The sequence below is a fragment of the Lonchura striata genome, chromosome 1 (genome assembly GCF_050655825.1).
Source record: "Lonchura striata isolate lonStrDom1 chromosome 1, ASM5065582v1, whole genome shotgun sequence".
NCBI lineage: Eukaryota > Metazoa > Chordata > Aves > Passeriformes > Estrildidae > Lonchura > Lonchura striata.
In genome coordinates, this window is record NC_140703.1 from 98,189,283 (window position 1) to 98,204,513 (window position 15,231).

The 15,231-nt window shown below is 35.6% G+C and overlaps 1 protein-coding gene across 2 annotated transcripts in view; it reads right to left on the reverse strand.

Annotated features, from left to right (window-relative positions):
• Positions 1-2,201: 2,201 nt before the first annotated feature.
• Positions 2,202-15,231, reverse strand: part of ANOS1 (anosmin 1) — a 119,864-nt gene continuing 106,834 nt past the window's right edge. For both annotated transcript variants that reach the window (XM_031503838.3, XM_085584166.1), the window contains 5 exons: positions 8,799-8,893; positions 6,613-6,784; positions 5,207-5,427; positions 3,505-3,646; positions 2,202-2,814 (listed from right to left, as the gene is read on the reverse strand). In XM_031503838.3, coding sequence (XP_031359698.3) covers positions 2,756-2,814; positions 3,505-3,646; positions 5,207-5,427; positions 6,613-6,784; positions 8,799-8,893 — 689 coding nt within the window. In that variant the 3' untranslated portion in view covers positions 2,202-2,755. The remainder of the gene's footprint in view (positions 2,815-3,504; positions 3,647-5,206; positions 5,428-6,612; positions 6,785-8,798; positions 8,894-15,231) is intronic.

Sequence of the window (15,231 nt, forward strand, 5' to 3'; positions counted from 1 at the left end):
TTCAAATCTGTAATGCTAAATTAAAAAAAAAATAATCAGGAAATCACTCACAGGTGGGAATTTAGCATCCATGCATGACCATTGTTGACTTTGTATTTTTCATTTTTGATTTGAAGGGTGACTTGAAAGGAGAATTGATATAATTTGTAGAAGGAAAAAAATAATTTACATCTTATCGGACTCAATACAATACACTTGATAACTAGATTTCTACTTTAAACTTTTGGTTTTGGCCAGTCTAGTTCAGAAGGGAAAACCTCTCAGTGTTCTTCAAAAGTATTCTCTGCTCCTTTGAGCAGAAGAATGCCTCAGAGAGAATGGCATCAGCAAACAGCAACCGTTGTAATTCTTCTCAGAAGGATGGTTTCATGAGGACTCAGGGCTCCTAACTTCCTGCTTATCTCCAGTGAATTGGCATCATTGTAACCAAGACCAACACCTATTCTTTACAGTCTCACTATGAATGAAATGTCATTTCATTAACATTAATCAAATCACTGTAGATTTGATCGTGCACAACCAGAACAGACTGTGATTGCAAGGTTTGGACAGAATTCTTTAGAGAACACTGAGGTAATTACTTTCCCTGATCCCGTTGATCCCACAAACACCACAAAGATCACTTCTAGACTCATCTATGCCCTGTGCAATCCAAATGTGAAAGCAGTGCTGCACATCTGTCCAATGCAAATTTTGTTTTCTTTGTAAAAACATACACATTAAACACTCTAAGCCTGACAAAAATATCTCAAAATTTGGCATTCTGAAAAAAACTGAAAATAAACCTTTATACTACAGATTTTTTAAATAAGAGTTCATCAGCTAATTTGCTAATGTATTTTAGAAGATAGAGAAAGGAATTAAAAGCACCATAGTCTTTAATATATTTTGAGCTATTGTTAAAGGCCCAAACCATGTAGTAATAGAAAATATCTGGGAAAATTCTTGGTCACTACGTGACCAAGACACCACATGAAAAGACAACAAGCAAAATAGAAAAACAATGGAAAAGAGCCCTTTAAAACTAAAGGTAAAATTGTAAAAAAATTGTAATGAGCAAGTGATGATAAATTAGTGCAGTTTCCTTCTCCCCCTGTGGTATAAACTTCAGTATAGACAAACTGAATATCTTGTGAACATTCTACTATGATAAACAGAGCTCTGATCCTCAGTTTCAGACAGGTATTTCTTCATATTTTCTTTTTCAGAAAACAGCAAGACAAGGGAAATACATGTACCACTAACGTCTGAGCTCCTCTTATTGAATATCTCAGAAAAATAAGAAGCACAGAAGAGTCTGTATCATTTGTTGGTAGAAAAAGTGGACACTTTGTCCAGTTGGAGTCAAGTTTTGAGGTACATTAGTCTGATGTAATGACTCAAGGAGCAATAGAAACAGTGCCAAAGAATTCAGGAGCACTTTGAACATCTTGAACATTAAGAGCTGATTACGGGTATTTATATGGATGTTTATTGGCAGATACTTTCCACCCTCTCAATAATAAATCCAAGCAGTTTCTGTTTACTATTGAGACATGTGTCTCTGTGTGACAAATTATTCTAGACAGTTTATATTTCACAATAAGGCAATATGAATTCCCTTATGGTTAAAAAGGGCACCCTTCTGCCTAAATTTGAAAAATGAATTCAAATAAACTATAAGCCAATGTTTTCCAGATGCCAGAATATTATCACATAATTCTTTCTGTAAGCAGACTAGCAAAATAGAGCAAATACATCCATCCTTCTGTTCTAAAGATCCACAGGGAAAAGAAATATGTGCATCAAAATTCAAAGCCAAAAAGTAGCTATACAGCTACTATAATAAATGTGCCTCAGAATTTCAGTTTCTAAAACTTTAATGTTAACTATTCAGATTTTTAGCTAGAAAATTGGTGTTTCTATTAAAAATAATATTATACCTTGAAATATTATGTATCAAAAAATTGTAAGAAATATTTTAAAAGTTATTCTTCTAGGACCTATCAATTAATTGCATTAATTGCCATACATTTTAAACAACTCTATTAATTGCAATTTGTTTCGCTACAATGGTATTTCTACCCTGTATATCCTTTAACTATTAACTATATTAATAGAAGAGCTACATGATAGAACATTACCACTTTAGACCAGATGGGTAATACATATGTATCATCCTCCTCCTCCATGGTGACACTACAATTATTAAAAAGTGGGTATTTCAGGGTTTCTGCTACTGGTATTTATTTTACTTATGTGCTTATTTCAGACAAATTCCTTAATAGCAAAACACACTATAAGTGTAAACTGGTGACAGGCAGGGCTTTAAGTAAAATAGAAAATTTAAATCCATTTATGAGAACATGGCCTCTTTTAAAAGTATGTTTACATCACAGCATATAGTAACATTGAATTCAATAAGAGAAAAAGCTGTATACACTGCACCATTTTCACCTACTTTATACAAAGAATATGAAAACATTATCATGAACAATATAATGAATATTTTCTCACAGGTGTTGAGTTGGATGTGATCTTTAGTTTGTTGAATAGTGCTGGTACTGAAATGATACTTGCTGTATGATTGATCCTGGTCATGGTGCAAACGTAATTCTTCATGGCTAAACTACAGAGAAGTAGATACAGATTGTATAGGATGGTAACTTTCATTGAAAAACTGGGTTCACCGCTCCAACAGATGTGCTGTTATCCAGCCCTCATCTGGGAGCTCAGTTTTTTTCCCTCAGTTATTTGTATAATCATCTGAAACAGTCTAATATTTCTCTGGGGATGGCTTGTAGTGATGTGGATGATGTTGCTTCAGATGAGGTCCTAAACAAAAGAACAGGAAATTATGCACATATCAAACCCTGGATATGTAATGTTAACATTTATCCATACTGAAAAGGCTTTGTGAGACCTTCAGCTATCAATCCTTCAGCTTATAAATGCTGAGTCTGTGCTGACAACTATGTGTATGTTCAGTCCAAGCAACTTTAGTGAGCCTTTAAAAGGACAAAAATATTCAAGCAGACAGATTTTAAACTAATTGTATTTTTTACTTGGCTTTGCAACACTGTCCTGTATTTCTCAGAAATACATGATGTGCTGGAAATGGTCATTAAGAGTTTGCTTTGCTTTAAAATACATTTAAGCTCTAGCTATGCTGGAATGAGTGAACCCAGAAAAATCTAATCTTGAAAGCTATGTAATCCTCCAGGCTGCACCTAGAGGACAGACCAACTTTGAATCCCAAGTACTATAGGCATAAGCCAAAGATCTGTGGCTGCAACAAATGGCAAATGTTAGACCACAGAAACTGAATGAAAGAAAGCCCGGATTTCCTGATGGCCAGTCATTCAGGGGGGGAAAAGCCAGTATTTTCACACAACTTAAGTTTATGGAATGCTACTGGAATCAGTAAAAACTCTAAACCTTGAGAAAGGCCTCCACTTTTTACATGTAGAAGACTGAAATTTTGTAACATGCTACCAGCACATGTCAGAGCAGTGTCGTGCTTACTGTTGGGTGCAAATGGAGGAAGGTCGGGCGTTCGGAAGGATTTAATCGTGGCCGGCCCTTCCCCGCCAGTCGTCAGCACCTGAACTTCCAGGCGGTACAGCATGGAGGGCCTCAGGTTGGGCACGGTGAGGATGTAGTGATCCTAAAAATAAATACACCACTTCAATTCTCAGGCCATTGAGAAATAAAACATAGCTGCTCTACTCACACACATCAGTGATTTAAACGGGTTCTATCACTGTCAGCAGCCACAAATTATTTTAATAGAATTCCGTTAAAAGGATTTAATGTATGCATCACTTTGTTGAGTGAGCCTATTTTGAATTTTTTGCTTGCTATTCCCTTTGAAGATACATCATTTTAAGCATAATACTATGGTTTCATGTGGATAAGGTCCAAGATGTTACTTGGGAAAGTGTGCTGATCACTTTAGCGATGTACTCATCACTAAAAAATGAATCAAAATGCATTTTCTTAACCATTCTTCTTAACAAACACATTTATTACATAAACTTGTTTTTATTTTGGATTTGTATGTGGATTCTACTAATTGGTAATTTAAGTAGTGGCTGGCCTGGGGCCACTTCTGCAGCTTGTGGAAAAAAAAGGGTGACCACACTAATTTCAAATTTGTCCCAGCTACACCATAAGAATTTGTCTTCTGCTCTTAAGGTCATTTACAGCATGATGGATTCACTTTTCACTGCTCCATACCTTCTGTGGTCACTTAGACATGTGCTAAATAATTTCAAAGTAATTTTATAGAAACTTCCACATGGGAATACATCTGGCTAAAGACTGACAGATATTAGGGAATCAGAAGTCATTCATCTAAACTTAAATCAAAACTATAAATCAACTGCATTAAGTTGGAACGAATCACTCATCATATTCCAAGCCATAAAGGCCCAGTCCCAGGAAGGGGACAGCTGGAGAAGTGATGCTGGACAATGTGGGAAACACGGTGTTCCTGCCACCAGCCAGGCAGGTCTGGCCAGGAATCCACAGGACAGGTGATTCTGGTTGGCACTGTACCCACCCCATGTGGGGAAGACAAAGCATGTTGGGGATAATCTGCTGCTCCTGCCAGAGCAGACAGTAAAGGAGAAAGGAGAGAGAGAAAAAGTGGGGGGGAAATATGTTGTTTTCCTGGAAAATTACCACATATTCTGAGATGGGACTGCCTTTAACAGAGCTGGCTGAAGCTGTTCCAAATCATATAAAATCCTGCATGGGTAGGACAGAGAGAGGAGTGCATACATTGCACTTGTACACTCACTCTGCTTATTCAGGTGGTCCTCCAGCAGTTGGGCCCTGTGCATTTCAGCCCTGGTTGTGTAAATACTACATTTTCAGTCAGAGTGAATGGTCCTTGGTATAAATACCCTAAATTTTGGTGGTTTCTGAGAGACAGAAGACATTGTTTCAAGTCCAATCAGAGCCTTCTGCAAGTTAACCAGGTGCTATAGACAGACACCTAAAGTGATAGATAATTAAAGGCATCTCCAGGCTCTACAGTTTTAAATGTTTGATGTATCATCAAGAATAAGATCTATGCTTTGTATCTCCAACAAGGAGGAAAAATGAAGTACTTCTTGCTCCAACTTACCTGCAGAACCAGTGCTTAACTAAACATTACAAATGAGGCACAGACATACAAACTTAGGGAGCCACTGGCAAAAGAAAGTAACAAACAACTTACAGCTGGCAGTATCTGTGACTGGGAAATGATGCTGTTGGGTAAACTGTTCTGCCGGCTCTCTGTGGTCACTTCTGCCCAAGTGACTTGGAACCCTGTCATGGGCTGGTGAAGGTCTGCCTTAGATATCTTCCAGGAGAAATGACCAGTGATGTTGCCTTCCTGAACAATGAAAGATGCAGACAGATTCTCGGGTTTGGCCAACACTTTGGGTAGAACTGGCACTATAAATTTGGAAAGAAAAAAAAAAAAAAAGATAAGCTAGACTTTTAGAGATAATATTCAATAATATTAATTTAATTTCAGAAATCAAGGTCAGGCAGAGCTTTGTTTCTGGTGTTACACATGATGCAAGCAGCTTTCCAGTGTTAATCAAAAACTTGTGTTTGATATATTCCACTGACATCTGGGGCTAAACTCAAACTTCAGATAAAATGCTCTCAGCTGCAGGTGCAGAAAAGAAAACTATGGCATGTAAAGACCTAAGTGCCTCATTCACAGGGATTCATTCTCCTGCTCCTCATATTTCATAATACCTGAACTCAGACTGGAAGTTTTGGGACCACAAGAAAATGCACAGGGTAGCACAGAACTCCATCATTCAGCCAAAGAGTAAAATTCATGCACTAAAATTGTAGTACAAGTTAATAGGGACACTGATTAGGGGAAAGCTATACCTGAGTTAGAGTTGCCCAGGGAGGCTGTAATGCTGGAAACTGTCAGGACAGGCATCAAGGAAATGGCAGTGATGGACAGCAGGGTTCTGGGTGACTTATGGAGCATGGGGGAACCCTTGAGAACAGGAAGGACTCAAGGTGAGAGGGCTTCCCTCCAACCAGAGAGAGAGGTACCCACACTTGGCAGTGCAAAGCCATGGCTGACCTCAGCCAGGACCAGCTGACCACAGAGGTCCTCTCCAACTAATAGCTTCATAATTCTGCAATTCCATAACCCTCCAGTTACACATTGTAACAATGCTGGAAAAGATATGAGGGTCTCTATTTCTTATTTGAGAGCAGAATTAACCTAAACTAATCAAACTGAAAAAGCAGTTTACATCTGCAGCAAAACATTAAGAAAGATAGGTCATGCCACCATAATCATGTTTACAGTTATCCTCCATCATTATAATAAATACAATGGGAAATAGTTCTTCCTTACAAAAGAAAAACCCACCATGCCATTACAAATATTATTGTATGTCCAATACAATTACACTTAATTGACAAAACAGTAATAATGTACTAGCCAAAATCGATACTGTTGTGTATTTCTGTTGATGTTCACATAATCATTAGTGATATTTTTGTTTTGAATCCATCATTTTATACCCTAAACCTATTTTTTTATTACTCTTTTGGTGATAAATGCTTTTGGAATATTTGGTAGTTCTCCAGATCATGCCTTACCTCCTTCAGCAGGACAATTAATATGCTTGTGGTTTTTTTCTTTAAATGCAGAGCAAGGTGGCGTAACAAAGAAAGTACTCTCAGCCTTAAAACGACCTTTAGATTTTGCAGGCAGAACAGTTACTTTGTATTTGCATGAAAATGACAGGTCCTTCAGAATAATGTAGTTTTCCTACAACAAGAAAAACAAAAATATCACATGCTGCAAATAGAGCCCAAGGAGAAAAATTAAAAAACATACAAACAAATTGAAAAATAACTTTGGCAAAAGATGAAAAGTTCTCTCCACAAAAAATATTTTCCTGGATGCTTAACACATGCCAATGTGGTTTTAACTCAGAGAAGAAAGCAAGTATTGTCAGTGTCATGATTATTTTCAGTAGTAAAATATATTAGCATGGTATTTGAATATGTCCTTCAATTCTACACAGTTCCTTCGACACATGGCATCAAAGCAACTGACTTCTAATATTTAGAACAGTCTCTGTGAATAATGGCAGTGGGGGTAGCAATGTGAGTATAGAAATGCTAATCAAATTAAATAAATATAAGAAAGCTGAGTTAAGCTGCTGTAAGCGACAGGCTTCATCTATGTTTAACTTTTTAAAAGCACGTTTAAAGTTCAACATAGTATTATGGATGGATATTTTTCCACTTGAGTACATTAGGTACTTCAGTATTCTTATCAGGAAGAAGAAGTCCACAGCTAAATACAAAGCAGAACTCTCTCTTTAAGGACAGTGAGTAGAGAAGAAAACTACACAAAGTATAAGTGTCTTGCTAAATTCTTATTGGTGTCTGAAGTACTTTTGAAAATTACAATCTGAAAGCTTTAACACAGATCATATATGGAAAAAAATGTTTGTTTGGTTGGTTTTTATCCTGAAAAAAATCTCTAATAATATGTTACTGGCTAGAATCAAAAGACTTTTGCTTTTAGATCTTTAATTCCCTTCAGAAATGCTAATTTCCTATGTTCTTCTGCATAACTCCCTCTTTTTTCTAATTGCAAATTATTCTAACCTTCACTTGGAAAGTCATTTTCATGGGACATACAGATTGGGCTCAGACTGGACTCCTTGCCTTCCACCAGCCAGGAGGGTGGTCCAACAAGTTTTATGTCTCCTTAAAATTGTGACAGGACTATTTTTATTTATCATGACAGACTGAATGAATTACCATAAAATTATTGGAAATAAGTAAAAAAAGAAAACAAATTCATTAATCCCACAATGCATTTGGACAGATGTCCAGTCTTTCCTGACCTCTAGTGGAAATGAGCTTCTTAAATGTTAAGTTTCTCCGATCTCCATAACATTTATGTCAAAATAATTTTTCAAATCCACCTCTAATATGTGCTTTGCTGACCCCATGAAGCAGTAAATCTTACAAGCTAACACCATCCTATGTGAGAAATTATGTTTTCTGATTTACTCTTTTACATGACATTAAGTCCTCTGAATTAATGGGGTAGTACAGATCAGGGTAAGAAGGAAGGGTGAATTGTGATTTTATCCATTCTGCATAACTCACTAAATAAATTCTAATGCACCAATCACATGACTCTGTTGTTCAAATAATGTGTTACATAGACAGATGACACTAGATTGACAACAAATTTAATAGGAAGTACTGCCACTGCAATATATATTTGGGCTGCCATGTACTTACATGGAGCTTTTCTCCCCATCTGATATCTGTCTGACTTCCAGATTTAACATCTGGTATTTGTCACCTTCTTATCTATTATTCTATCTATATCTATTCTCCTCAAGGAGTATGATCACCTGAAACTCATCTGCATGTCTAAAAGAAAACCTGGTTTATTAATTACTATTATTACTGTTCAGTATTTGCACTGTGCTAAGGTCCTACATTATTAATTGCAGATAAAGCTCTGTTTTCTATATCCTGTAGACATACAGAAGTACTTACTTAAGAAGTTTGTCTGTTCTAATTTTCTGAATAACAAAAAAAGCAAATAAAATATTTTAGCCTAGAGTGGTTTTAGGAAATCCAAGCAACCCAAAACAAGTCCAGATACATAATTTTTATCTTTTGCCAAGAGGAACACAAAAAGGAAGCACCTTTACTGATCTATGAAACAGGATATTCCACATATTGTGTTATGTTACAGAACCATCCCTACTACTCAGAGTCAAGCAGAGGGCTGAATGGAGACTTACATAAGTCAGCTCTGTTACTTTCCTAAGTCCTTTGGTGTCATTGTGTGCACAGGACTCCAGTAACCAGTGGACTTGGAATTGATTCATGCTGATATCTAGATGATATTAAAAGAGAAGAAAAGACAAGTAAGTATGTTTTCACCAAAAGACATAAAAGTATTTTTTCACCATTACAACTCTTCTGGATTCTCTGGATAACAACAGAAGGAATTTTAAGAAATTTGATTTAAAGTAGATAAAATAGTGAAATTTCACTTTCAGATATGTTACCATATAACTCTTAAATTAAAAAAATAATTTAAACTAAGCATTAAAAACAACAACCTCAACGCTGCTACTTCTAATCATCCTGCAAACAATGAGACTGACTTGGTGTCAAGTGCCTGAATGTTTATATTGTTAGAGCATTGCAATACTGCTGCCTGGCACTGCTTGAAATCTGTGCCCGAAGACATGTGAAAATGCCTGTAAATCTCCAAACTTTATTCTTTCAGGATATGCCATAAAACCTCTTCAGTATCTGTCCAAATAAAATTCTAGTCTTGACTCTTGTGAGTAATACCAAAGACTTAAGTTTATTCCCATTTAAATCAATGACAAAACTTGCTGCAGTACCAATAGTATAAGCTTTACACTTATTTCCAGCTCTTCTAGCTTTTTGTCCAATAATGCCTGAATAAGGAAGCAAAACAAAAGAGCAAGAAAGAACTGACAAAAGAAGGAAAACATTAGGTAGTGCAAGTAGTTCCTGACATTTTTATGGATTTCATTCTCTATACAGGGGATACAAAATTATGCTTGTTATTATTAATTAGCTTGGTATGACAGAGTCACTAATGTGCCTGACTGTGCGTTTCAGGAGGGAAAACAAATATCTCTGACACCTTAAGGGCTGATCTGCTATAAGCAGTTTGGATTCAGAAGAAAAGGATTGTAAACTAAAGAGAAAATTACTAGCAAACAAAACTAGCTGAAATGGCCCCTTGAAATAGATTTTTGCAGTAGCTGTTCTTCATAACAACATGTATGCTAATTAGTTTTGCAATTTCTTGGAAACAATATTTCTTTCAAAAAGAAAATTATTAAAAATGCATTTCCTGCTTTGTGATTGTTCCCTCTCATTTGAAATAAATAAAGAAATGGATGTGCTTTTGCTTTTCTCGTCAAGTTTTCCCACTTGATGTGCCTATTGGATTAAGTCAAAAACTCATAGTGCATTTTTAAGTAGGCTTCATCTGATTTCATCTTTTCCAGTTGACTCCATTTTCTAGTATCATCATTTGCTAGATGATCCTTAGGAGTTCTTCTGACCCAAACCATTCTATTGTTCTCTGATTATTTTAAACTATCTTTATGGGTGGGCTGGTCTTTGCAAAGCTACAAAATGTGTATTTTCACTTGTGATACTTTTCACTTGAAATCTATAAGGTAGGTCACAAAATACCACTACATGGACAACTGGGAAAAGACAAATCCCAAGCACCAAGTCCTTACAACAGCTCAGCACTCAGATATATTGGTGTTGAGGTTTACTAGGCCTCTGTTCAGAAATGTAATTCAAGGTAGAACCACAGAATCATCAAAGGGGTTGGCTTGGAAGAGACTTTAAGGATCCTTCAGCTCCAGCACCCCTGCCATGGGCAGGGACAGCTCTAGACCAGGCTGCTCAATGCTCCATACAGCCCAGCCCCGTACACTGCCTGGGATGGGAAAAAATATTTATTTCCAGATACTGGCACATTGGAATCCTCTTTGTATTTTTCAGGCAGGTCCACATCCATTAATTATGTGAGCTTCTACTCCCAGTTTTTCTCTTCCTTCCTTCCTAATTCTTTTCTTCATTAGCAAACCCTTAGTAACCCATTTGTAAACACCTGTAGTTTCTCATAACTTCTCTACTTGAAGAAAATAGAAGTAGGTTAAAGAAGAATATAGAAAATTATAAATATGTTAAAAAAAACCTACTTTAAACATAGGGTGAAGGTTTTTAAAATTATTTTCTCAATTTTATTTGAGCTAATGAATCTTAAATTTGATAGTATATCAAATACATATACTGAAATAATGGGATTTTTTTTTTTTCTTTTCAGGTTATGTATGAGTATGTAAAGGTAATCTGAGAAAGGTTTTTTGTATCACAAGTACATCAACTGTTATAAATGGGAGGGCATAATGACAGTCAGCAAGAATAAAACTTCTTCAGTTCTCACCTCTACATTTATGATTGCTATTATCTAAAAAAATGGAAGATACACAGGTTAAATGCCATGCGTTAAAAAAGAGAAACTTAAAAATAATTCAAAACAAATCCCCCCCTTTTGAAAAATTCTGTCCTGTCACTGTCTAAAGTCTGACTAATAGAATACAATATAACAGAATAAGGTATGAAATACAATAAGGAAGTAGCTCCAACTTGAGACAGAAACTTTTTAAAAATAGGAAAAGGTGGAACACTGTGTGATTAAATAAAGCTAGAAGCCTGAAAAGCTCAAAATGTATATGCATGCATGAAGTATGCATATGAAACGACAAGATTGTTTAAGAAATTACCTTTAATATTTTTAAAAGCAAAAGGAGACATAATGCATGAAATTATCTAAAAACCCTAATAAGAAACCGCAAAAAATTATGAAAATATGCCTTTGTCTTATAAAGTTGTTCATAAAGATCATTACTGGTAAAGTTCTATGAAACATTATACAGCTGATTTTGTGTTTACAACACATACAAAAGAAAAGCTTCTCCCAGCCCTCCTTTCAGAATGCACACTATCCTAGTGAGATCACTACTATGAATTTTACTTAGATTTTTGGGCTCAGCTCTCCAATGCAAACTGAGGGACAGGTAATGGATGAGCTCAAGCTGCAGCCAGCTGAATGTCAGCCACTGCCACCAGAGCCAAGAGTTCTGGATCAAGCTCAGCTAAGGTTCATACACTGAGCCCGCAGCCACATCTTTTTCCAAAAAGTCATTTGAGTAGTTAATATGAACAGGATATTCATTACCCAATGAGACTGATTTTGGAGAGTTTTATCAGAAAACTCAGCTAATCCTGTTATAACAAGTACAAAACACTTGCAAGAAATTGTCAGACTGCTTCAGTCTGCTTCTCTGGTATTTCAGCTGTCACAGTATCAATCTCCTCCTGAATATCTGGAGTTTTCTTGATTCCAAATTTTCAATTATGAGTCTTTATAGAACTGTTTAACTTCATTGTTCTCATGGTTAGAATGTCTATCGTTTGATACTAGAAATAGTGATGCTTGCACAAACAGCAAGCATTCTTATTTCCCAGAACTCAAAATATTTGTATAGAGACACTGAACTTCAAGGACATAATAAGTACTAGCACTCATCTCAGCAGCTCTAAGATTGTGAAATTAGTCAACAAAATAACCACTTAAGTATGAACAGAAGACAGCTTATTCAAATAATTATTTTAAATTTACATAAAGAGAAAAAAAGAAAAAAAAAGGCAATCCAGGACAATTACTTTAAAAATCTCTTAATGGTACTGACATGGAAATTATCTCCAGATGCCCAAGCTAAAGATTTTTAGGTCTGTAAGAAAAGTACATGTAACTAATCTTTTCAAATAAACTAATAGTTGATGTTAATTACTTTGACTGTGATTTTTAAAATAGATTTTCTGAAGTATAAATTGAGTTTCCAGACTTAAGAAAAAATGTTTGTATAGATAACACATGATCATGTTCTTAAAATCCCATGTACTCCTAGCTCTTTTGCTCAACAAGGATATACAGCTAAACTTTATTGGAGAATAATCCAATCTCTAATTATAAATGTATGGATCAGGGAATGCTCTAAAGCATGTTTTGTTGTTGTTTTTTTTTTTTAATTTACCCCAAACTGCCTTTATTTTCACATGAATATCTCCACTAAGCTCTCTATCAATAGTGTTTAGAAAGATGTTGTTAATCAGATTTTGGTACTTTGTCCCCCTCCACAACTTAAAATCATTCATTCCATTTTAACAAAAACAAATAACTATATTTCTGATTTTTCTGGATGGAAAATGTGAATTTATTCTATATCTTCAAGCTGTAAAAAACAGCTCAAAATTCTACTAATGCCAATGCCAATTACATGTGTTTGCCACTTGGAAAACTTCAGGTTCATATGTACAATTTAAGCATTTTAAATTGATAGACCTCAATATAGCCTAAGCCATGCATGCACAACAGTTACTAGGAATGCTGAATCACCTCCCTACAGAATTTAAAGCTCTGAGTATCCTTCAGAAAAATAATCCAACAAAATTTCAAGTAATTCTGCAAGTTCTCCTGGATGGAACTTCTGATTTAAATGTTTCTACAGTGTATCTAGAATAAACTACATTTTAAAGATTTTTTCTTTTCTTTTTCTCATATTTTTCAAACTCCTCCCTGTTTGTTTTGTACAAATACATTACTGTCAGCCGTTTGAATAATTTCATCTAACGTGGTTTCTTTTTTTTACCATGCTATTGCAGACAGCTACTTTCTCTACCTCAAATACTTTCTTCTCCTTTATATTGCAGTTACTATTCCAGGAGGGTGCCAAATTGACTCTCAAAGGAACTGAAGCTTTGTAGCTGAAAAACTGGCATAGCAGGGACATAACAGCAGTGACATTTGCTCATGCAGCCCAATATCATCAATATGGAGCTACCCCAGGAAACCAGGTAAACAGAGGTATTTATTTCTTTGTATCCTGTGATACACTGCAAAAAAAATTTGCAGCAGACTGTTTTGGGAACTGGGGCAAGTTCTGCCACTGGTTTGCTTGAGGTCTTTAGGCAAAGTACTTCATGGCTCCTTATCTCTGTTCCACCCCTGTCAAGTGGTGAATATGATTAACAGTGTGTGTTGTAAAAGTATTTCAGCTCTTGCATGTTATCCTCATGTGGGTCTCTACTATTTGGTACAAAAATGCCAATTAATACCAACTGTGACAGCACTATTACTCAGGCAACCAAATTACAGAAACTTATTAGAAGGAAAATCAAATGGGATTTGCTGGAAAACAAGTTTTCACAGCAGAATTGTTCAGTAACAGCAGCTCAAATTAAGGTTTAATTACAATAAAAATGTCTGGCATCAATAAACATGGTAACATCAAGTAGATTTCTGCATCATGACAGGATTGAAAGTAATTAACATGCAGTGTGTGATAGATTTTCCCATTAGAATAAAATACGGTATAAAAGTAAATATTATCAAATAAAACATATGAAAACCTTTACCAGCTAGCATAAAATTAGTAATTTAATACAAATAACTAGCAGCTTTGAAGGAAGTATTTCAGTAAAAAAAGAAACAATGTTCCGTATTTTCTGTCATGATACCTCAACGAACTGACTCCCTCCAAAATATATACACAGAATTAATAAGCTAACTGTATTTCAAAAGGAGTTGTTATCAAAGCTTGGAAGGTAATGAGCCATATGTAAACCTGTTGTCTTAATTCAAGACTAAACTTTCTTCAAACAGAATGCCATAAGGAGGATGAAATATCTCTGAAACTATTGAGTAGGAAAATTATTGAAATAATTTGTCCTGTCTGCAGCTAAAACTTTATTATATTTTGTTAGATCTGACATTTCATCTAGCAAACCACAATGATTTTTTGTGACTGGACACATGGTTTTTGTTTTTCTTTGCATATTGGCGGGATAGTTCTTACAAGCTCATGAGCACACGAGACAAAACACTTGGGCATATGAACAGTTGTGTTAACTTCAATAATTAAGTGTAGCTAAAGGATCAGGCCGGAAAGTTTGGAACCTAGCAAGAACAAGACACTAATGACCATCAAAACTATGGTTAAAAAATGGACTTGAACATGCCTTTGATGGTCTTAGACTAATAGAAAGAAAGAAATATAAAAAAATTAAGTAATTTCCTTTCAGGATTATGTGTCCTACAGCATTACTTCTCTAAAAATAGGCTAGAGCAAGGGGAAAATATTTTATATTTAATATCACAACACAGGGCAGAATCTGCTCAGAGCACATGAAGTACATGTCTCAGTATCTACAAGCTTGATTAATTTATTCTACTGTAAAGTCATAGTATGATTTTTCAGAGCTCTGTATAAATCCTGCGTCAGCACACCATCTGGGAAAAAAATATTTACTTCACTGTATTGAATGGCAAAGCTGTAGCAATGGTAAATGGTGAAATTAATGATGCCTTGCATAAGAAAAAGGTATTATCAACTCTGAAGTGTTCAAAGATTTATACAAGTCAAAGACTTCCTGAAGAAATGTTCCTGCTCTTTCTCCTGCCCGTACATAACCCCCTTTACAGATGGGCACCTATTACAACCCAGCACTTATTCCAACCCACCACTCCAGCAGGAGGATGAGCAGCAGTGTCTGCCCCACAGCAGCACTTGCCTGCATTTCCACACCACAAACTAGAAAGGAAAT